Below are 24,010 nucleotides of genomic sequence, written 5' to 3' on the forward strand. Positions count from 1 at the left end.
CTCTCCCTCTGCAGCTTGTCTCCAATGTCCTCATTTTCTCCTGCACCAACATCGTGGGCGTCTGCACCCACTACCCGGCCGAGGTCTCCCAGAGACAGGCCTTCCAGGAGACCCGGGAGTGCATCCAGGCGCGACTCCACTCTCAGCGGGAGAACCAGCAGCAGGTGAGTGAGCGCCTGCCTCTGCACAGCTGGCAGGGAGCAGACTCGGGACTGACCTCCCCACCAGCTGTGCTCCAACAGCTGCCCAGCCCCACCTCCCTGGGTGGGGGCCCAGCCCGGGAATGTTTCTCCTGGAGGGCGCCCACATTCCTGGCTCTGTGGGGATGCTCTAGGAGAGACTGGAGGAAGGGCTCTACCCCAGTGCTGGCCCAGAGCCTCTTCAGTGCCCCCCTGGGGTTTTGCAAATAAGCCGGGCAGCCCAGGTCTGGCTGCAGGGAGGCGCCCTCCTCCTCCTCCCCCCCCCCCCCCCGCCCCACTTCACCAGAGGCTGATGAGGTGGATTGTGAGAGTGTCAGCACTCCCTGGCCGGCAGGAGTGCGTGCTGTGGGCCCCGAGTGCACAGCAGTTTTACCGCAACGTGAGGGAGTCTCTGACTGTCTGGCTGTATCCTAGGGGAGTTACAGGGATACGGGCTGGTGACATCCAGACAGCTGAGCAAGGGGATAAAGCTCCGCAGTGTCTCCGCAGCCCCGCCCCCTCCTCAGTCACCACCTGTGTCAGCTTCCCTCCAGCCTGCGTCTCGCCAAGTCCCAGCTCCTGCTGTCTAGTGGGAGACCTGGCTTGCTCCATGTACTCCCCGGCCTGGTCAGGCTCCTGGTCCTGCCTCTTGAAGGAAATTGGGGCCTGGTGGTGTCCCTGAGAGGTCCCACTGTCTCCTTGACAAGCTTACCTCACCTCTGCACCCCACTCACTCCCAAGCCCCTGCATGCCTCAAAATCCTTCTCTCACCCCAGTTTCCGGCCCAGCACCTCTCCTGGAGCAGGCCACCGTCCTTCGCCTTCCACGTTAGGGACTGTCCCTCTCACTCTGCACCTGCCCTTCTCTAGGAAAATCTGCACTTCACAGCTCACGTGGTTTACTTGCTCTGGCCCTGGCCAGGCGGGCATTCCAGCAAATCCATAGGGACCTGGGGGAGAAAATAGGTTTGCAACACCATGTTCCACCCGAGCTACGGGCTGGGAGGTGTAGATCACACAGCAGATCCCAGCTGCTCTCAGTCTCGCCTGCTACAGAAAGGGTGACTCTCCCAGGTGCTGCATGACCAGGGACTTGGCATGATTCCCCGGCCGCCTTCTGCCCACTCCTCCTGACCCTCAGCTTCTGAAGAAGTCATCAGCAGAGTTGATGACTACACGATTTGTAGCTCACGTTCTCCCAGCCATCCGATATTTTCACAGACTCATCCTTTAGTTTGTGTTTCCATCACCAGTGACTGTTCGCTGAGAGTTCGGTAAAGGCGAGATGGCCTTCAGTGGCCATGCTCACGGGCGCCTGGAGAGACCAGGCCAACCACAGGGAGCAGCATCCCTCACCAGTCCCCCAGTGTTTGGCTGGGGGCCGTGGAGGGGAACAGGACACAACTCCATCCCAGGGAGGTGTCTCATTGCTCACACTGAAGGAGACACCCTTCGTAGGTCATTGAAATGCAGAGCGATCAGGGCTCTAAGGAAGGCCCAGGTGGGGAGGGGATGCTGACAGCCGAGCCAGGACCCTCTCCTGGGGAGGCAGTGAGCCTGTGTGTGAGGATGGTCATTCTCGCTGAGGGGCTGTGTGCACAAGCCACCAGAAGCTTGGTTTCCTCTCTCTGGAGCAGAGTGCAGGTTTCAGTTCAGGGGGTGCTGGGAGGGGAGCATGGGGTGGAGAGGAGACAGGAGCCAGATCCTGGAGACCTCGAGGCCTGGCTGGGGCGTGGGCTGATCCTGCAAGCGGCATAGGAGGGTTTTATTTGGGCCAGCGATATGGTCAGGTGTGTGTTTTAGGAAGATCACTCGCTGGCTTACAGTGGAGGATAGATCAAAGGTGGCAAGCTTGGAGACCGAGCACCCAGTGTGGACGGAGGCCACCTGTCCCCCAGACCGGACCTGCAGGAGGCCCGGACCTGCTAGAGGCCGACCTGCAGGAGGCCCAGGCCTGCTAGATGCCGACCTGAAGGAGGCCCAGGCCTGCTAGAGGCCGACCTGCAGGAGGCCCAGGCCTGCCAGAGGCCGACCTGAAGGAGGCCCAGGCCTGCTAGATGCCGACCTGCAGGAGGCCCAGGCCTGCCAGAGGCCGACCTGAAGGAGGCCCGGGCCTGCCAGAGGCCGGCCTGAAGGAGGCCCAGGCCTGCCAGAGGCCGGCCTGAAGGAGGCCCGGGCCTGCTAGAGGCCGACCCGAAGGAGGCCCGGGCCTGCCAGAGGCCGACCTGCAGGAGGCCCGGGCCTGCCAGAGGCCGACCTGAAGGAGGCCCGAACCTGCTAGAGGCCCAGGCCTGCTAGAGGCCGACCTGAAGGAGGCCCAGGCCTGCTAGAGGCCGAGGCTGGGGTGGGGAGAGGTGCTTCGGAAGGAGAAGGACGGCAGCCAGGTCTGGGTGGGTGGGAGTGTCAGGGCAGGCAAGGGGGCGGGTGGAGTGGGAAATAGGAGTCGGCTCAGTGGGTCCAGAAGAACCCACACTTGATGTGGCTGGCGGAGCCCAGGGGCGCTTTGCAGTTTGGAGCAGGGGAGTGACATGAGAAGGGCCGTGTACTGGAGAGGCGGCCGCACAGGCAGGGCGCGGGCTGAGGAGCGGCTGTCTGGCAGGCGGCGTGGCCAGATCCACCGTCGGGTGAGAACTGCATGTGGATGGTGGAGGCGGATGCGGAACAGAAAGAACAAGTCCAGGAGCTTGTGTCCAAACCAGCAGGACCTGGTCAGTCTATGAGTTCTGAGAAGTAAGAGCAGTTACATGGGCAAGGTCTTGATCTTTGGGGATCAGGAGGATGGGGGTGTTGTGGGCAAGGCAGGGGACTTGAAAAGAGGAGGCATTGGGGAACAAAAACCAGGGAAGGAGAGTGTGGTCTAGGGCAGTGGTCCGCAAACTGCGGCTCGCGAGCCACGGTTTGCCGCTCTGTTGACTAATGAGTTTGCCGACCACTGGTCTAGGGCATGGGGTCAAGTGCCCAGACATCGGGTGGGCAGCTGGAGACTCTGGAGCCTTGGGTGGGAGATAGGGGGTGAGAGGGGCCCACAGAGGTGCTGGTGGAAGCCTCACCCCAGAGGGCAGGAGTGAGCAGGGGTTGGTAATTTTCACCTGGGGCCAGGGGGTGGGGGAGGGGCCAGAAGAGTCTCAGGACTACTCTAGGGGTGGGGAAGCCAGTGAAGGACAGCAGGACGAGGAAGGTGGAGGCTGAAAGGCTCCCGATGGGAGAATTCCAAGAGTGAGCCTGGCACACACAGTGGGCTGTGGGCAGTGGGCAGTGGGCAGTGGGCTGTGGAGAGAGCAGGCGGAGGCCAGCCGCCCGGGAGCAGCTGGACCGCTCGGAGCAGGCAGGCCTGGAGGAGAACCCAGATCAGGGGCAAGGTCCAGGCCCCACACAGGCTCCATGACCCTCCTCACCCACAGTGTGGCTCTGGCCCCTCCCTGCTTCTCTCCTACCTCCTCAGCAGGTTTTAACTTGTTTCTCAAAGTGCCTTCCCTCTCTCCTGGGCCACTGTCTCCTGTGTGAATATGGAGCCCCCTCCTCTCCTCATTTTTCTGGTCCCCAGAAAGCCTCCTCTTACCGCCCCGCTTTTCCTCAGGCACCCCTGCCCAGTGCCCACTCCCTCACGAGGAACCTCGTGAAGGAGGTTCCAGTTCACGGTCTAGTTCACAGTTATGACTCCTGGCACCCAGCACGTTGCCCGGAACATGGCAGATGCTCAATAAATACTTGATGGCTGACTGAGTGGATTTCATGCTCTCAACAACCCTGTCCCTGTTGACAGATGAGGGACCAGAGAAGTCCAATAATTTGCCCACGGTCACGCCGTCTCAGGCCACACGGAGGATTCTGACCCAGGTGCTCAGCGCTGCAGGGCCACCAGGGCACCTTCCCCGTGTGCGCCGAGGACCAGCAGGTGTCCCATGAGTGTCAGCAGAGTCTGAGAGGTTTTCCTGTAGGTGGGGGCACAGGTGTGGAGGAGCCCCCCTGGAGGGGAGAGGGGCCTGACTGCCAGGCAGGTGGAAGGAGCTGTGACAAAAGCATCTGCTTCCCTCCCCAGGAGCGGCTCCTGCTATCTGTCCTTCCCCGTCATGTTGCCATGGAGATGAAAGCAGACATCAACGCCAAGCAGGAGGATATGATGTTCCATAAGATTTACATCCAGAAGCATGACAACGTGAGGTAGGAGTGAGGCTGGGGGCAAGGGCAGGTGGGAAGACAGAGCCCTACCGGAGACGATGGGTGTTCCCACGCCCTTCCCTCAAGGGGGCACAGCCCGCCGGGGTGGTCTGGTGGCTTTGGAATGTGTGTTGTGTGGACCCCCCTCTAGATCTGTTAAGGTGAGTGATTTTTGTGGTGGGGGAAGGAGAGGGGAGGCGGCAGAGAGAGGAGATAGGAAGAAGGAGAAGGGAGAAAGCGATACCACCAGCTGTTGGGGAAACTGCTAGCCTGACAAGGGAGAGAGAGTACAGATGTCTCCACCATCATCTCAGTCTTCATCACCATCCGGCAGCTTCCATAGCTTCTAAGCCAGTGTGTGCCAGGCACGGTATCAGCGCTGTCCACCTCACTGCTAATCCTCCTGACAACCCTGCAAGGTGGGACCCTTATCAGCATCCCTGGTTTAAAGACTGAGCTCAGAATGACGAAGGCCCTTGCCCAACGTCACTCTGCCAGGCCTGATGAAGCCCGTGCACCCAGGCCGGCCCAACCCAAAGCCCATGCTCCTTCCATTGCTGGGTTTCTCTCCCCTAGACAGATGCTGCTGACAGCAGTGATGTGCAAACAGATGTGGATTAACAGAGTGCAAAATCTGCTTACGACTTCCACGGGGACCTGATGCGATCCCGTGGCCTCCGTCCAGCATGGCCGATAATCCTCCCGTGTGCCCAGGAAAGGAGCTCTCTGCCTGGAGGGTTGCTTTTTCCCTGGGTGGGTTTTCCCAGGACCCAGGAGTCCTCTAAGGCTGGTGTAGGGAGAGAGCCCTTCATCCGCGTGGGCTGCATTGTCAACAAAGGGGTTAAATGGAATCACCTGTCACACACATTCACACATGCATCCACGGGGAGCCCGGTGGCTGCAGCGGCGGCGAGGACCTGTGTTTTCCTGACGAGCAGGCAGAATCGCCGCGTTCCCTAGTATGCCCTGGAATCTGACGGTCATTTCTGTCTGCATGTCCTCTGTCCATCTCTCCAACAGACCCGAAGCTTTTGGGAGAAAAATGTACCTGCACAACACTTTTGCTCCCAGTTTGGGGGTAACCCAACTCCCCTGAAGCCCACCCACACCCCACTGTCAGGAAGAAGGCTGCCCTGGCCGGGTCTCCATGCCCAGGAGGTGTCCTCAGGGGCTGGGGGCTCAGCTGACCGAGCTCAGAGAGGGAAGGGGGCCCGGCCTTGGTAGGGAGCTCCGACTGTTGGTTTCCTTTTCTCCTCCTCACACCCGCCTCTGTCCTCCCGTGGTGGAATAATCGATAACAGTAGTTAATATTGTAGAGAGATTTCTGTAACCCATGCATTATTCTAAGTGCTTTCATATATTCACTTAGTCCCCGCAATAAATATAAGGGGTTGGTGCTATTATTATCTCCATTTTACAAGTAAGGAAACTGAGACACAGAGATGACCTTGCCTAAGATCTCATAGCTGGATAAGTGGGAGAATTGGCCTCAGAAAGCTTTTGATACGAGTGTTTATATAGCCTGATTCCTGGGCAGGTGTTTTCAGATGCCTAGGGAAAGGAGTGCATATGAGATTGTGTGAGCTCCCAGGCCAAGAGGAGATGCAGAGAAGAGAGGTTTGGCTTCCAGCATGTATGTGTGTGTATGTGTGTGTGTGTGCACCTGTGTGTGGTGTGCATGTGTATGCACACTTGTGTGTGGTATACATGTGTGTGCATCTGCGTATGCACGCACATGTGTGTGGTGTGCATGTATGCGCATCTGTGTGCGTGTGCGTGTGTGTATGATGTGCATGCCTCGGTGTGTGCATGTGTGTGCCTGTGTGTGTGTGTGCGTGCCTGTGTGTGTGGTGTGTGCAGGACTGAGGACCCACCAGGGACCTTTCCTGTCTGAGGGCAGCCCCTAAAGCCGGGAGGACTCCACCTTGTGACGTGTAAGAAACAGCCTTCCCTTTTAGAACAAATCCCATGGTTCAGGTGGGAAGGGGAAACCTGCCAAGCAGTCCCAACACTTTCGAAGCCCTGAGCTCCCTCCTTCCAGAATTTTCTCTTTGGTCCCACCTTCAAATCCCCTCACTGGCCCTGGCGTTGTTCCGGGCAGAGCATGGACGAAAGGTGCTTCCCTTGATTGCTCTTAGCACAGTGGAGCTTTCAACAGATTTCATTAAAATATCAAGTGGGGCCCTAGCTGGTTTGGCTCAGTGGATAGAGCGTCGGCCTGTGGACTGAAGGATTCCAGGTTTGATTCCGGTCAAGGGCACATGCCTGGGTTGCAGCTCGATCCCCAGTAGGGGGCGTGCAGGAGCCACCGATCAATGATTCTCTCTCATCATTGATGTTTCTATCTCTCTCTCCCTCTCCCTTCCTTTCTAAAATCAATAAATATCTATACAAATAAAAGGGTAATATGCTAATTAGACTGAACATCTTCCAGACGACCTTCTGGATGTCCTTCCGGACAAAGCCATGGTGGCGGGGCTGAGGCAGAGGCCGTTAGAGGTGATCAGTCAGGCAGGGGAGAGCAGTTAGGAGGATCAGGCCAGCAGGGGAGAGCAGTTAGGGGGATCAGGCTGGCAGACAGGTGAGCAGTTAGGAGCCAGCAGTCCTGAGGGGTCCCGGATTGGAGAGGGTGCAGGCTGGGCTGAGGGACCACCCCCCTCCCGTGCACGAATTTCATGCATTGAGCCTCTAGTGCACACACACACACACACACACACACACACACACACACTGAGTGGCCAGATTATTATGATCTCTGAACATATAATAATGTGGCCACTCAGTGTATATTCTATATAATAAAAGGCTAATATGCAAATTGTCCCCTCGACCAGGCAGGCCGGCCAACCGCCCATGTCCCCTCCCCCTGGCCAGGCTGGCCGGACCCCACCCATGCACGAATTCATGCACTGGGCCTCATACACACACACACACACACACACACACACACACACACACACACACACACACTGAGTGGCCAGATTATTATGCATTCAGAGATCATTATAATCTGGCCACTCAGTTTATATCTCAAGGGGAACACAAAGGGAACCCAGAAAATTCACCGCTCAGAAACAGTCCACCATCCAAGGCAAAGGCTCGTGTCCTGGCTTGGCTAACACATCTGGCACATCTGCCCCCTCTGCCTCTGCCCAGTCCCTTTCCCTCCTCCACTTTATCCTCCCGCCCCTCCCCGCCCCCCCCCCCCCCCCCGCCTCCCATCCACCCCACAATTGCTGGCTTTTGGGCCCTCCAGCAAGGGGTTTTGTTCAGAGCCTGACTCCACCACCACAAGGAGTGGCCCATCCTGGGGTGACACCCCTCCCCGCTCCCCCAGAGAGGCTGTGACCTTGAGCCGATAAAAGAGAACAGTGCCCTGATCACACAGTGCCCCGAGCAGCTGCATGGCGAGAAGCAGACCCCAGCCACAGTGCAGGGTATCTGTTCTCAGACGTGCTTAGGACTGATGACAGCTATCAGGAAAGAGATGAAAGGAGAGAGAAGCCAAGATGCCATCATTTTCATGGGGACAGACATGATTCTGGCTGAAGTGGCCAGGCTGGAGGTGGCTGGTGCACATCAGAGGCAGCCGCAAGCGATCATATGCAAATGTCCTGCTGGGCCTGGTCCCTCTGGCATTAGCCACGCTGGGTGCAGCTCTTGATGGAGACACACTGCTTGCTCCAGTCTCTTTTTGGGTTGGATTCTGGCTAGGGTTGGGGGTTGAGCAGTCGGTGGAGGGTGACATCACAGCAATTAGGCCTGGGCTTGGGCAGCTCTGCGTGTGATCCCAGCGTTTCCTGGCTGTGTGACCAGGTCTAGCTGTAGGCATTGAGCCACTCTGAACCCTGTTTCTTCATCGGCATGATAGGCTAGGAAGAGTACCTAATAATAGGGTTGTGAAGAGTCAATGAAATAATACTTGGAGCGTGCTTAGCACAGGATCTGACAGAGCAGTGGTCAGTAATTGGGAGCAGCCATTGTTTTGCTGTTATTATTATGATTGTTATCACCCTCCTATCAACAAAGAAAGGCCTGGGGATTCTCTAGCTGGCCAGTGGAAGGGTGATGAGTCACATTTGTCAAATCTCTGCGGAACAGTAATATTTAGAGAGGGTGATGACATGCTGTTCTCTAACCCCACCGAGAGCAAGGCCACAAGGAAAATAAATCAACTCTGTGGTGTGACAGACTGGGACGGGCTCTGTGGAAGGGGAAGAGACTAATGGGAGGGCGTTTGGGCAGGGAGGGGTGACAGACAGGCGCCACCACTCTTTGTGGCCTCATGCCCCCACCTCCCCCAGCCCTCCCCCGCCCCCCGGAAGAATGGCCATCCTGGGACCGCCAGCAGCTTGTTGGACCTTTGATGCTGAGCCGCCACCACTGGCTAAGGGCTGAGGCAGCCAGAGGCCAGGGAACACCAGGAGCCCCACAGATCCTCTCCTGTCCGATGTGTGAGGACAGATGGAGACATTTCACCCCTCCACACTCCCCCCCGCCCCGCCCCAGCTGGACAGATCAGCTGGGACAGAGACCCGTTGCTGGGACGTTAGACCTGGGGTTTGAGATCCCTCTTGCCTATCCCCGTCTTCCCCCCTGGGGCCGGGAGTGCCAGGGTCAGAGGTGGGCTGTGCTGTTCCCGTTCCTGGGACAAGAGCCTCCGGCACATGCCCGCAAAGGCTGCTCTGGGCTGGGGCTCCCAGTGCTCTGCCTTGGAGGAGGGACATTGGGGTCGGAGGAACAGGCCAGCCAGAGAGGCACCCCACGAGGAGGGGGCGTGTCCCCATGGGTCACCATAACTGTACAGGCACAGCCAGAACCCAGGTGACACCAGGGCACCCTTACCAAGAGGTCCCTGCTGTGGAGCAAGATGCGTGTCTGTGCTGAGCAGACTGGGTCCCTCCCCTCTCTCCCCTCCGTAGCGCTGGGAACTCGGGCAAGTCACCTCACCTGAGCCTCCGTTTCCTCACCTGTAATATGGGAGCATTGGTAGCCACGCACTCCTTGGTCAGCGGATATTTTGCCTCTGCCTCCCTTGGCGGAGCTCACAGACACTTAGCTCAGGACGGGGCGGGGGGGGGGGGGGGCGGGGGGCGAGGAGGGGACACTGTGTCTGACACTGGGAAGCTCACCTTCTGTTCGGAAAGACACGTGCTCAACAACAGATTAGCTAGTAAATCGGGAATGTGTCACATGAGGTATGGGTAGGACTCCATTCTCCAAGGGTGTAGAAGTTACACAACGCACTGCTCAATTATCCTGTTACAACTCTGATAAAAGTCACAAAGGGGCAGAATCCGGAAGCTGGGGCCCTGGGGCTCCTTGCAGGGGTGCTGGGAGGGACAGGAGGTCTAAGTGTGTAAAGCCCCTGCCTGGCCCCTGGCCCAGGCTCTCAGGCAACATCAAGGTCAGGTAACCCAGCGCCCAAAGGTTTCAGGGGCTGGGAAGGCTGAGGGAGTACGGAAGGGTTCCCTCCCTTCCATAGGGTCTCTACTGAATGAGGATGGCCCCGCACCTGATTGGCCTGTCCTCATAGGACCCCTAAGGTTTTAAAGGTCACAGGTGGTGGGGACGGCCAGGGATTGTTCAGGAGCATCTCCTCCTCCAGGGGGTGCTGCTGGTCCTGCTGAACAAACTCGTTCCTCCCCGGCTCCTCTGTGTGGACCTGGGATGGAGTGTGGGCGTCTGGGCTCACTGGCCTGAGTCAGAGGCTCATTCTCAGGGACCCAGGAGCCATGGGGGGCTGGAGCCAGGGGCCTAGCAGAGGGGCTATTGGCCGAGATGTGAAAATGAGGTAACACCCACCCCTATACGCAAGAATGTAGCAAGGGCTAGGAGGGCTGCCCTGCCCTCACGCCTTCCCTCTCCCTCCCCCTCTCTCTCCAGTCTCTCGCAACCCTCCCCCCTAACCCCCCTTGTAAGGTTATTATCTCCTCTCCTGCATCCTTCAAGGACTTGGCTGCGTCCCCAGGTCGCTCCGGCGTCTGGCCCAGCTACCTTGTGTGCTGAATTATAATGACCTCGTGACAGTGTCCGCGGTGCTCAGATACCCGTGAGTGGAGTGTGCACCCTGTGGGCAGAGAGGGAAAATGTCCTTGGCCAGCCCACCATGTGAGGAGTGGTCCATACACACCAGGCACTCCCGCCTCCAGCCTGATGTTAAGTAATCTGAGTTCTACACCCCTAACAGTGATAGATACGAGGGGTCTTTATGGGATTATCTCATTCATCCCACAGACATTTATTGAGCTGCTACTATGTGCCTGGCATGACTAGGCGTAGATGGAAGAGACACCGTGCCTGCCCCCTAGGGAACATCCAGCCCTCACAGTGGGGTAGGGCCATGCTGGGTGCTATGGCAACAGCGGCCAGACCACCCAGCTGGCCCCGTTGGGGAAGCCACTGGGGTTGGGTCTTTTCTAATTAATTAGTCAATTAATAATTTTACTTGTGGTGAAATATACATAACTTAACATTTACAATTTTAACCACTTTTACAATCCCATTGTTGTGCAGCCATCACCACCATCCATCTCCAGAAATTCCTTCATCTTGCAATATATATATTATTGGTTTCAGAGAGGAAGGGAGGAGAGGTAGAAACATCAATGATGAGAGAGAATCATTGATCGGCTGCCTCCTGCACACCCCACACTGGGGATCGAACCCACAGTCCGGGCATGTGCCCTGACTGAGACTAGAACCACGACCTCCTGGTTCATAGGTTGATGCTCAACCACTGAGCCACACCAGCCAGGCCTCTTGACATTTCTTGAGTACCCCCTCTGAGCAATGCCGAGGAATGCAGGAGGTCAGAGGGGCAGGTCCGACCGATGTCGGCTGCCCAGACCACTAGGTGTTCAGATGCTGCCGGATGTGACAGCGTCATCTCGTCACAGGGCCCGTTGGCAGCCAGAGGGAGCATCAGTGAGGAAATGTGCCTCACTGAGAATGCACGTGGTGAAGCCGGGCTGAGGCAGTGACAGATGGCTGAAGGGCCCATTGTGGTAATTGGGACGGGTGCCTGCCCGCTCCTGCCTCTGGAGTGGAATGCAGGGGCCGCGAGTGACGGATGGCAGGCAATTAGGGAGGCGCGCACAGCAGAGTGGGTCTGCCCGGCTTCTGCTCACATTGCCAACACGAGCTCTCAAGTGGGAGCTAATCGATGAATTAGCACCTTACGGCACGTCTGGACCCCGGCTGCTTGTAAAACGGCCTTCGGAATTACCACGGAGCAGAGCAGGAACGCTGGCCAGTGAACAGTCTGCCCTGGGTAAACCTCGTCCTGCAGGAGCCTCCCAAAGTGACAGTCACCGAGCAGAATCCTCCCCGATGGCAGGGAAGTGTGACTCTGAGGGGGGCGGGGGGCTGTGGAGGAGGCAGTGTTTCCACCAATGTGTGGGGGAGGCTGCAGAGGTTGGGGTCTCTGAGGCGCTGTCGATGCTGCCATGTGAGGTAGAAGCCCTGATGTGAGCCCCCTCCGCTCGGCTGGCTGCTTGCTCTGTCCTACCTCCCCACAGAAGGAGCTGTCGCAGCTGCCCTCCCTGAGTCCTCAGCAGCTGCTGAGGTCCCCGAGGGGCCTTGGAAGAGCAGATCCCAGCAGACTGGAGGGCGGGTCCGGCCTCCTCAGCACCTGGAGGCCCGCACACACCTACGTGTCCAGTATCTCCTGGAGCTCCTGTGGGCGCCGGGCCCCGGGCTCCGCAGGCGCGTGTCTCAGATGGCACGCTTGGGACTCTCAGAGGCCCGGGGAGAAGAAGGAAGGGCCACTGGAGTTGCTGGTTCTGCCGCTTCGTTGCTTTGAAACTATGACTATTCTCTTCTATTCGGCCAGTATATATTAGAGACCTGCGGGCTGAATTTTGTCCCTCTAAAAGATACGTTGAGATCCTAGCCCTGGTATCTGTGAGCGTGACCTTATTTGGAAGTAGGATCTTTGTAGATGAAATCAAGTTAAGAGGGGGCCCGGCTGGAGGAGGGTGGGCCCCTCATCCAAAACGACGGGTGTCCTGATCTGAAGAGGAGCCTGCCCTGGGAAGACAGGAATAGACAGGAAGGATGCCACGTGAGGACAGAGGCAGGGAGAGCGTGGAGCAGCTGTGGGCCCGGGGTTGACAGCAGCCACCAGACAGAGGAAGGAAGGCTGTACCCAGAATCCCAGAGGGAGCATGGCCCTGCTGACAGCTTGGCCCCAGAACTGAGAGAGAATATATTTCTGTTTTTAAGCCCCCCCACCCCCACCCCCAGTTTGTGGTACTTGGTTCCAGCAGCCCTAGGAAACGAATAACAGGCCCCTACTGTGTGCTGGGCGTAGTGCTAGATGTATATGTGGTGGTGGGGGTGGGGGGCGGACAGTCAGAGCAGAAGGCAAGTAGACATGACCTCTTCTCATTTATTCGGTCCGTCGGTTGCACATTTTATTGAGCATTTATTCTGTGCCAGACATTGTGTGGGGCTGGGATATAGCAGTTAATGAAATCGACCAAACTCCCTCCCTTAAGGAGTTGACTTTCTAGGAGGAGAGACAGACAGGAGCATATGGTAAGTAGCCACCACAGTACTAGGGAGAGTATATTAAATGGTGAAAAGCGCAAGGGGGAAAGCGGAGCAGGGAAGGGAGAGAACACGTGGGAGGGGCTGTAGATGTCAATAGCGGGGTGGAAGCCGCCTGGGGAAGGTGACATTTGAACTAGTACAGGGTTCTCTCTCTGGCTGCCTGTTAGAATCACCAGGGAAGCTTAAAATAAAGCAGAACAAAAACAATCAGTAGCAGAACTCCACCCCAGGCCAAGCAAGTGAGCATCTCGGGGGGGGGGGGGGGGGGCTCTGAGACCTCTCCTTATGAAAGCTCCCAGGTGGTTCTGACAGGCCCCAGGCCTAAGGACGAAGGGTCTAGCAGGGTGAGTGCTCCCTGCAGTGCAGGAGAGTGCTCCCTGTGGCCCAGCGAGGGCACCTGTGGGGAAGGAGAATGGCCCAGGCCTGGCCGTGTCCATACCTGGCAGACAGGCACCTGCCTTGCCTGAGTGGCTCAGGTGAGCTCGGGCAGGTGCCCTGGTTCACACACATCTGCCTCATGCTGCCCGGGTGATCCCTTCTCTTCCTTTCTCCTCACCTTGCCTCTGCCACGTTCAGGGACGTTTTTCCTTCCTGTTATGGGGTCTCACCAGCCTTGGACACAGAGGGGAACAGCTACTGGGCCTGGCATCACTGGCTTTGCATTCGAAATAGTGAGGGCCGCTGACCATGCTCCTGGACTCGGAAGCAGCCAATTTTGACCCCAACTTGCTTTGATTTCCCGAGTCAAAGAATGTCCAGAACAGCGGTGTGAGGGGGCTTTTCACGGGCGAGGAGCGGCCTTTTCCTGCCTCCGGGGTGGAGTGGGGCCGCTCCTGAGAGACAGAGCTCGGGAGGTGGCAGGGGGGCCGGGATGGGGTCTGCGCTTGGTTAGGAAGCCAGAGCAGGACCTGGAGCCCTTGGCTTCCCTCACGCGCTCCTTTCTCGCCAGCGTGCCGCAGGCCCGGAGACTCCCCGACTCCCCAGCCGGCGCTGAGCCTGCCTGCATGTCAGACACCAGGCATCAAAGCTTGGTGGTGATCCCGACTCCCTTTCATCTCTGAGCACTCTGCACACAGCCGCCCGCTCCGGGAGCAGCTGTCTGATGTCAGAGTCCTGTGGCCTGAAGACACAGTGTCTCCCTCTCGGCTCCTCCTGCTCCCCACTCTTCTCTTTCCCCTCACTTGTCTCATCTCTGGTCGTGTCCCCCCGTTTCCCCGCTCTCTTTGGCTTTCCTCCTGCAGTGGTCTTTGCTGATCCAGGCTGGGATCTGAGTGGCTAGAGGACCCTGGATGCCGGGAAATAGCACTGGGCTCGGCACCTGGGGCTGCCCTCCTGTGCTTGCCCTGGGAGGTGACAGCCTGGCTGGAGCCCCAGGGGCACTCCCTGTGTCCACTGCCCCTCGGGGAGCTGGCAAGCGGCCGCTGAGTGCGTGCCCACCTACGACAGCCCACGTGCCCCTCGCCTCCCTCTGCCCCATACATAATGCCTGACCACCGACCGATGCCTTTACTCACTTAAGACGACTGTGGGCCATCAGACGGCATACTGTTTTTTTTTTTTTTTTAAATATATTTTATTGATTTTTCAGAGAGGAAGGGAGAGGGATAGAGAGCTAGAAACATCAATGAGAGAGAAACACCGACCAGCTGCCTCCTGCACAGCCCCCACTGGGGATGTGCCCACAACCAAGGTACATGCCCTTGACCGGAATCGAACCTGGGACCTTTCAGTCCGCAGGCCGACGCTCTATCCACTGAGCCAAACCGGTTTCGGCCGGCATACTGTTTATTGGTCCAACTCCTGGACTGTGGAGCCAGGTTGCCTGTGTGGCCTTGGGTAGGTGACTCAACCTCTCTGTGCCTCCGTTTTCTCACCTGTAAAAGAAGCTCAGATGCGTTCATGTAAAGTGCTTAGAACGGTGTCCAACTGTTTTGTTTTGTTTTAAATAATTATTGTTGAAAGTATTACATAGTCCCCCGCCCTCCCCCCGCCCCATTCTAACTGTTTTTAAATGTAGGTTTCATTAGTATCCAGGTGTGGTGAGCTGGGGAGACGATTTCCATCGAAAGGATAGTTTGTTACAGTTCCCCAGGGCTGAGGGCACACCATGTCCTGGGGGCCAGGCAGGGAAGCAGCAGGGTTGGGCAGGAGGCAGAATGAGGGGGAGATGTGGGCAAAAGCCTTTATTGTGGGGAGGAGCCAGTGAGACAGGGTAAGTGGGCTTAGGGCTGTCCCGTGTCTGGCACCTGTCCCTGGTGGTTCAGGCAGGGCTGGTGGCCCCGTGTGAGAGCCTGACTGGGGCGGGGCTCCGACCCTGAGCGGAGGTGCTGACTCGGGGAGCTGGCTGCCGGAGGGAAGGCTCCCAGGGTGAGCAAGGCCCCGGATGTGAGACGTCGGAATAAAGACATGTTTAATGCACCCACACATTTTCAGAATAAAATGACAGTGTATGTTTAGTCCTACATTCTTCCTTTAAAGTGGACTCAGTTCTGGAGCCGCCGCGGCTGGGGTGTGTGGAAGCAGCACAGGCCGTGGGGGAGCCCGCCGTGCCGCTGTCTCCGGCTCCTTCCGTGAGACGGACACAGCGAGCCCACGCCGGCCCCGGGAGTAGCTCAGCACGGGAGAGTCACTGCGTTTTTGTGTCCATTTCAAGAAAAATCTTCCAGGGGCCCTCATACATTCTGGCGCTGGGTTCTCACCTCTGGTCATCTGTTGTGAAACAAAAGGAAGGTGTGTCAGTCTTGGAAACACGAGCCTCAGAAACAGAAGGTCCGCAGTGTGCACCGCAGGGACCGGCTGGTGCATTTGGTGGGCACCCAGGGCGAGGTGGGGGTGGGGGGAGTAGGTGAGGCCAAAGGAGCTGGTGGGGACGGGCTGGGGGCTTCAGGGACGCTTCCTGGCTGTGTCCCCCTTTGTCTCCCCCCCGGGCCTCCCCTGGTCCATCCCTTTGGAGGGCTTCTTTGGGCCAGAGAGCTTGGGGTTGGAGTCCCATGTGTGTGAAGTGAGGCCTCGTGAGGCCGCCATTCAGTCCTGAAACACTGCCCAGAGCCCCATCCCCAGGCCCAGCCACCTCGAGGGGTGGCTCCGGGCCCAACAGGGGCAGGCCCAAGAGGTGCTGAGGATCGGGGCCTGGCCCGTGTGTGGTAAACTCAGGCTGACACACCCTGCCAGGCCCCTTTTCCTCCCGGCCAGCAGCTAGAGCCCAGGGGGGACTGGACTGCTTCCTGGGCAGCAGGGAGCGTCCGCGTTCCCGGGTCTCCAGGCTGGGCCTCCTTGGGGTCTCCCCGCAGCAGCCATGTGGAGCCCCCAGGGCTCGTGCTGGCCGGCAGCCCCGCTGAGGCCTCGGGTGGCCCTGGCCGTGTCCCCCTGCCCGTCCTCCCTCACGGGATCCTCCTCCGCCTGTCTCCCCAGCATCCTGTTCGCGGACATCGAGGGCTTCACCAGCCTGGCGTCCCAGTGCACTGCCCAGGAGCTGGTCATGACCCTCAACGAGCTCTTCGCCCGCTTCGACAAGCTGGCTGCGGTGAGTCACCCTGCCCGTGCCCGCGGCACCGAGTGCCTCCGCCAGGGCCAGCGAGATGGCCCGATCTGGGCTCCTGAGGGCGGGTTCCGTGGGCAGGACCCAATGAACCCGGGGCGGGCACGGTGCCGGGGTGTGCCCTGCCTGGCAGAGCCTGCTGTTGGGAACTGGTGACTGGCGCAGGTGGCTGTGTGTCCTCACGCCCTGCATCAGCCCCGGCCACACACTCAGTTGGAGATGCTGTAAGTGAGCCCTCCGTCAGTGGGGTGCAGGGTGAGGCCTGCAGGTAACACTGCCCAGATTCCCGAGGAATTTCTGTTTGATGGGACAAATGAGGTGCCATAGAGCCACTTTCCTGGTGAGGTTGGCTAGTGATCAGAGAATGAGTCTGGATCCCAGCTGGCCTGCAGACAGCCTGCGCCCCCCCCTCCCCTGGCCAGGGGCTTCCAGAGAGAGGACTCTTCCACCTTGGGACAAAGTGGAAGTGACACCCGGGCGGTGGGCGGGAGACCTTCTTGGGCCTCTGCAGGGGCCGTGAAAGTGAGGTCCTGAGCTTGGGGAGGCCGGAATGCTTCCCTGAGGGCCGCTCAGCCTGCCCTCTGTCCCCGAGGCTTCCGATAAGCCTGTCCCTGTCCCAGGACGGGGCCGCTCCTGGGGACTGGGTCTGTGCTCACTGCCCTAAAAGGCAAGTTATTCCAGGCATGGAGCGAATCTGTTTGCTTCCCGTTTCTGTCCCTCCCACTTCACTTTCCTGCTATTTTTAATTTTTAAAATTAATTTGCTTTCCAGGAGAATCACTGTTTACGTATTAAGATCCTGGGGGACTGTTACTACTGCGTCTCGGGGCTGCCTGAAGCGAGGGCTGACCACGCCCACTGCTGCGTGGAGATGGGCATGGACATGATCGAGGCCATCTCGTAAGTCCCGTCTCCAGGGGGGCTGCCCCTCTGCAGGGAATCTGTCCGTCTCAGGGCGCTGTCTCTCTTCAGGGGTCTGTCCATCTCCCGGGAGACCGCCTGTCTGCAGGCGGGCTGACCCACAGCCCACATAACTGCTGGCCACCTGGTTGGACCAACGGAGTCTGGAAACAGTGGGGCAGAGCCGTCTCCCGAGGACCACCGGGCCTGGTGGGAGGGTCAGTTTGCACCTGCAGGTGTTGAGCCTCCGCCTGGGCTGCCTTTACCCACAGCAGCCGGGAAAGCTTTTCCCTAGGGAGCGTGTCCTGCAGGAAGGGAGGGCTTTGCAGGGGCTGGGTTCTCTGCAGGAGCGGAGGGCAAGCCGGCAGTCATGCCGTGTGCGGGCCTTGCCCTGCAGTGTTCCCTCATGTTCTCACCATCACCCAGGTGGGCATAGGACACCGCCCCCCCCCCCATTTCTACCCAGATGAGAAAGGTTGGGCTCACGGGTAAATAGCTCTCCAGGGTAATATTCTTAGGCAGGGAGGGTCAAACACAGGTGTTCCCATTTAAGAAAATCAGTCCATCCTGGGAATACAGCAAAAAGGGTTTGGGCCAATTTTTGGTCATTGTTGGCCATAAAAGGCGCCCCTGGTCATTAGAAATCCTGAACAAGCCAAGCTTACAAGCCATCCAGGGGAGCAGGTCAGAGATTGCATCCAGGTTCAGTAACTTTGAACTTCAGATGTAGCCGGGCCGGGGCAGAGGGAAAGCCACAGGGGGCGAGGTCAGAGGTCGGAGTAGCTGGCCAGGAAGTGGCTGGGCCCAGTACGTTTGGCTCAGTTCCATTCGGCAGCGCTTGCTGAGTGCCCTGTGGGCCTGAGCTCACCAGCGGGTCCCTCACCCGGAAGCATGGAGCCTGTTGAGGGAGAGGGGCTGGGGCTCCATGCCCTGAGCCCAGGCATGCCACCAGGTAAGAGAGGTGCACTGTGGTGGGAGGTGTGAAGGAGGCAGCCATTGATTACACTGGAAAGACCTAGAGAGGCTTCGTGGAGGAGGTGGCCTGGAGGTAAGCCAGGAAGGTAGAATGAGAAAGCACCAACCTAAGCAAGTGGCCAGAGGCCAGATGGAAGGAATGGCTCCAGTGAACTACTTGCAGACGTGGTCCCAGGGCAAGAGAAACGATGGATGACATAAATCTTCCCTGCAGTGGGTGTCAGCCTCTCCCTGGTGGGGTGGGCTGGGGCCCTCATGGTCAGCCCGCCACGTCCGACTGCTGGCCCACAGCTGGCTGAGTGGGCTCATCCCCAGCGTGTCTGGGAGGGTCCAGGTCCCTAAAACGTGCATCCTGTGTACTTTACCCCAGAATGCCTGAGCCCTCCTCACTGACCCTGGGCCCAGACACAGACCTGGAGATGTATAGCGTCTGTCCTGCTCCCTTTCCCACAGAGGATGCACTCTCTGGCCTGCTCCCTGGATGGCCACCTGTCTATTGGGGACCCCCTGGGTAGCAGGGACTGGAGCTGTCTTCTAGCACATCGGGGACACCTCGTCCTTACCCCTGCCTAGGCTCCCCTTCTTCCCTGAGCAGACACATGTCCTCTGTTACCCACCTCTCTCTGTTGTCCAGCGATGTGGATAAAGCCAAGAGCATTATATGAATGGGGTATTGGCTTAACTTCCCTGTCTGGCTCAAGTTGGCACTGATGTTCATTTGCATTTTCAAAACACAATGTAATGGACTGAGGGTAGCAATGGCTCCAGGCGCCTTGGTGGTGGGGGAAGCAGTGGGGCCTGGGTTTTAGTGTGAGGTGTCACGCCACCTTGTGGCCAAGCCAGGAAGCAGCACCTCACAGTTCACAGCTCCTGAGCTCCAGCACCCAGCCCCGCCCTGCAGGTTGGAGGGTCTCCGACTGGGTTTGGACTGGCCCAGAGTGAAATGACTTTTGACCCCTGCACCTTCTGACACATCCCCTGACCTCCTGCCTTCCGGCCTCACCCCCACTCTGTGTGCCTGGCCCATGACCCTCTCCCAGCCTCACCCCTGCTCCATCCCCAGGTTGGTCCGGGAGGTGACGGGGGTGAACGTGAACATGCGCGTGGGAATTCACAGCGGGCGAGTACACTGCGGTGTCCTTGGTCTCAGGAAGTGGCAGTTCGACGTCTGGTCTAACGACGTCACGCTGGCCAACCACATGGAGGCTGGAGGCAAGGCTGGGTGAGTGAGGGCTGTGGGCAGGGCCCCGACTTAGCCTCACACCCAGTCTCACTCGGGGCCACTGTCGTGAGGAGCGGGGCTGGAGTGGGCAGGGTGGAGTCGCTTGAAACCCTGGGGGTGGCCGAGTTTAAGCAGAAACTATTCAACTTGGCAGTTTACTTACACGACACCAGGGCAGGTGGTAGGGAGCATCGGGTCAGCTTCCCCGAGTCTCCACCCAGAAGCTGTTTACACAAAACACGGTGGCCGGTGAGATGCAGGAGGTAGGGAAGAGCTCTGGAGGAGGAAGGTCCCACAGATAAATTCTGGGGTACCCAGGGCAGAAAGGAGGTGGGGTGAGCTGGCCAGGACGCTGGGCAGGATTTGGACAGATGAGGAAGGTGGGGTGGGGCGAGTGTCAGGCTGAGGGGTGGGGTGAGGACAGACACAGGGTAGGAAAACATGGTATGTCCAAGGAATGGAAGCAGAGCAGGTGGCTTTTTAGGGACCGATGGGAAAAGCCTGTGTTAAGAAGGACATTCATGCCAGGTGGGGGTCCGGACGCAGTCGGTCGTCAGTAGGAGCCCCTGCTGGCTCCTGACCAGGTTTGCAAAGTTTGAGACTGCAGGCTGTGTTCCTGGCAGGGAAAAACGTGTGGTGTTGTTATAACAGGGAACCACAGATGTGGGGTAGTGTGGCCGTGGGGTCGCGAGCTGGGACGGACCCTACCTGAGCCACTTGATGACATTGGAGGGGTACAGGACGTCAAGTGGGGGTCGAGCGGGGGTTGGCTTTGGAGCCACACTTCGAATTGGGATCGAGTCGGTGCATCTGGGTTCTGCTTGGCAGCTAGAGCTCTGAATTCACGTTTTCTCCCTCCTCTCCCGCTTCCTCCTGCACCTGTAGACGCATCCACATCACCAAGGCCACACTCAACTACCTGAACGGGGACTACGAGGTGGAGCCAGGCTGTGGGGGCGAGCGCAACGCCTACCTCAAGGAGCACAGCATCGAGACCTTCCTCATCCTGCGCTGCACCCAGAAGCGGGTCCGGGGCTGAAGGCTGCGGGCTGGGGGCAAGGGGGGGCCTGGGGGCAGGGAGGCTCAGGGGCTCCCTTCCCTGGGGAGGGACTCTCCTTGGCCTGTTTCTGCCTTCTCTTCTTACTCGTTCCTTGAGTCAAGTCATGAATTCCTTACACAGCCATGGCTCCTGCGTCCCTGGAAGGACATCAGTTACAGGAGCCCCGAAAAGAGGGAATGTTTTCACTTTGCTTCTGTTGCAAAAACGCTCAGGCTCAGATCAGTTAGCAACAATGCTTCGGAAGGTCATGAGCTGGAAATGCAGCCTCCAGGAGGTCTGTGTCTCCCATGTGGTCACCTCACTTCTCCGCTATTGCTGGCACAAAGCGGACTTTTGTTCTCTCGCTCGCTCTCTCTCTCTCTTCCACCCGCCCCCCCCACCCCACCCCCGGAACTTGTGAATCTTTGTTTCTTGAACCTCTGTCTTTTCCCCTTTCACTTTCTAGTCTCTTTCTTCTTCCTCCTTTTGTCTCAGCCCACACTTACCAAAATATAAAACTGAATTATCAGCAGACTTCAGGGTTCTATTTTTAATAGTGTCATGTTCCAGGTCCTTAATTTTTAAAGTGAATGGCGAGAACATTTCCTTTTTCTCCCAAGACTGAAATGCCTTTTACTGGTGAATCTTCCCGTTGAATTTATCTGTTGGTCAGAGCCCTGTGGTGGAGAAAAGCTTCCGTTTCCTTCCTAAGAAGTCAGACTCAGGACGGAATTAAGCTGTGAGAACCGTTCAGGGAAAGTCTTGGACGAGAGCAAAAGTTGGTTTTCAAGGAAGGCAGGGCTCTTTGGGGCAGCGCCCCCCCCCCCGCCCCCCGCCCCTGAGAGCGACGTCAGCGGCACCTGCCCTGCCTCGGCAGCACCCGGACACCACACGGGTCTGGCTGCAGGGCCTCGGAGGGAGCTGTGATGAGAGGGTGGGGGATGGAGGGCACTTCGGAGAGAGTTGACACATTTGGGGCTTAGTTGACACATTTTTAAACATGTGCTTGTTGTTTGGCTAGAGTATGAATGAGCTGAGCCCTCGCAGGCCTCCTCCCACATCCCCCTCTACCTGCTCCCAGGCCTCCAGGAGCCTCACCTTCCTGCCCTCTGCCCTGGGCGCTCTGGGTCTCGGCTCTTCCCGCTTGACAAGTAGTCCAGACGGATGAAATGGAGACAGACAGACAGACAGACAGACAGTGATAGCCCCACCCCAGCAGTGGCAGCTGGAACAGTCTGCCCCCTTCCCTCTGCACCCCTATTCAGCGCACTTCTTCTCAGGCTCGGGGTGGGGCAGCAGGGGAAGGGCGGCGGGGGCGGGGGGGGGGGGCTCTCCAAACCTTCAGCGGAGCCTGTTTGGACGGATGAATGGGCAGACGGACAGAAGAGATGTGGTTGGCACATGTCTGGCTGAGGCCCTGTTTGTGTATTTGTACAATGCATATCAGTCCTTGAATCTCCTATTCTAATGCTAATGGCCCAAACCTCTGGAAGCTGCTTTCTGGGCAGCAGGGCCTGTCCCACCTCCCGCTCTGCTAGGACACGCCTATTGTGGATAAGTTGAGTGGAGATTGGAATCCCAGGTTTCCTCTCCCTCTGTCACCACCCTCCCCACACACCTACAGGCCCCCGCTTGACCCACCCCTGAGAATTCCAGGTAAATGACAGATGTCCCAGGCCCGATTGCTTCCTCACAGACACCTCACTATCCTCCTGGGCCAGCCAGGGCCAGCTTTGGGGCGTTCGGGGGAATCAGGATGCTTTGTTGGGTGAGCTCTAGGATCTTGGCAGACTTCTGGGCTCCAGGCTGTGCAGAGAAGAGGGACAGCTGCCTTAACCCCTGGGCATCTGGTTAGGCACCTGGGGGATGAGAAACTCCACACGGGTGGGCCCTGCCCACAGGCTGATGCATCTGTGTTGCTCTCCCAGAAAGAAGAGAAGGCCATGATCGCCAAGATGAATCGCCAGAGAACCAACTCCATCGGGCACAACCCGCCACACTGGGGAGCCGAGCGCCCCTTCTACAACCACCTGGGCAGCAACCAGGTGTCCAAGGAGATGAAGCGGATGGTGAGTGACTGGCAGGGTAGTGTGCAGGCAGCACTCTCCAGGGAGGGCCTCCTGTGGGTGGGGCTGGGCCTGGCCCCTGGAGAGCCACAGAAGGAATGCCTGGACATGGGGCTCACCTGTTGGTGCTGCAGGGGTTCAGGAAGCCCCAGTTCGGGATGCCATTAATGCCAGGGTTCTTGTTCCAGCATTAAGAATGTTCAGCAATCTGGAGAAAGGTTGTGTGTAACTGAAGTAAGAGTCCAGAGACGAAAGATAATTTTGAAAGGCATTGGGGGTCAGAGGAGTTTTAGCTAAAGGAGCTAAGTTCTCCTTGTCTCAGGACCCCTTGCTTTTTATTAACACAAATTGTCCTAAGGCAAGGTGGAGATCTACACTTCAAAGGGTAGGATTTCTACAGAAGCATTGTCAGAATGGGGAATAGCCTATGGCTGTTCAGGTGTTTGGTCAGTAGGAGGCAATAACATGTAGATTAAGATGCCCTGAGCTGTCTGGCAGCAAACAATCAATTTAATGCATTCTTTTCAGGTTTGGGGAAATGCCCTCAGCCATTCCAGCAGGCGATAACATATGTGACTCAGCCCTTGTTGAGTCCCCAAGTTCCATCAACCTTTCGATGAAACTCTTGCAATTATGACATGCTGGAATTGGCTTCTGGCACTCACCCGACTTTGGACTAGGAGCCGGAATGCCTGCCTTCTTGCCCGGGGCTCCCTCCATGAGCCCCGCCATCTCTTGGCAAGCTGAGTTGAGCTTTGGGGCTTTGTAAGCCCACACTTACCAACGCCCCTTCCTCCTTCCTTTCGGCAGAGCTTACTGGCACGGGCTGGAAGCAGACCTAGCTGACTGTGCCCAGGGTCAGGCCCTGGGGAGTTGGGGGGCTTCAGCTGATCAGATGTTCTTCCAGCACCTGCTGCATTTCCCAGGCCGCTGAACCCCACCCTTTCACTCAGATGCTCAGAAACCATCTGTGCTTGTTGGCAAGTGCCAGGTGATGGTCCCCTTGGCCCACTGTGTGGAGAAACACACCTGCTCCCTGCAGCCGGCTGGTGGGGTGCATGCAGGCTGCACGAGTGGAGGCCAGCATAAGGTGCTACCCCCATCGCAAGGGACCCTGCCTGCCTCAGGGGGCAGACACCGCAGTGTCCCTGCACACACCAGGGAAGAGCTAACGCAGGAGGTGTTGTCCAGGTTCAGTCAGTGATGATGGAAAGGAATTCCGAAGGTGGAAAGAAGAGGGTGACAGAAGTCAGGTTACAGCAGCCGTGTTTCTTTCCTTTCCTTTTGTCCCAGAGCTCAAGGGCAGCCTGGCTTCTAGGCAAAGCCAGCCGCCCTGAGGCAGGGCTGGGGGAGGAGCGAGGGCACAGGGATCCCAGTGT

At 58.1% G+C, this 24,010-nt stretch overlaps 1 protein-coding gene across 3 annotated transcripts in view; it reads left to right on the forward strand.

The window, feature by feature from the left end:
- The window catches only part of ADCY5 (adenylate cyclase 5), a 151,001-nt gene that overhangs the window by 88,250 nt on the left and 38,741 nt on the right, over nt 1-24,010 (forward strand). For all 3 annotated transcript variants that reach the window (XM_079767088.1, XM_079767090.1, XM_079767089.1), the window contains exons 2-8: nt 15-164; nt 4,218-4,339; nt 16,304-16,415; nt 17,202-17,329; nt 19,368-19,526; nt 20,412-20,553; nt 22,494-22,634. In XM_079767088.1, coding sequence (XP_079623214.1) covers nt 15-164; nt 4,218-4,339; nt 16,304-16,415; nt 17,202-17,329; nt 19,368-19,526; nt 20,412-20,553; nt 22,494-22,634 — 954 coding nt within the window. The remainder of the gene's footprint in view (nt 1-14; nt 165-4,217; nt 4,340-16,303; nt 16,416-17,201; nt 17,330-19,367; nt 19,527-20,411; nt 20,554-22,493; nt 22,635-24,010) is intronic.

Source organism: Cnephaeus nilssonii (assembly GCF_951640355.1).
Source record: "Cnephaeus nilssonii genome assembly, chromosome: 3".
Classification (NCBI taxonomy): Eukaryota; Metazoa; Chordata; class Mammalia; order Chiroptera; family Vespertilionidae; genus Cnephaeus; species Cnephaeus nilssonii.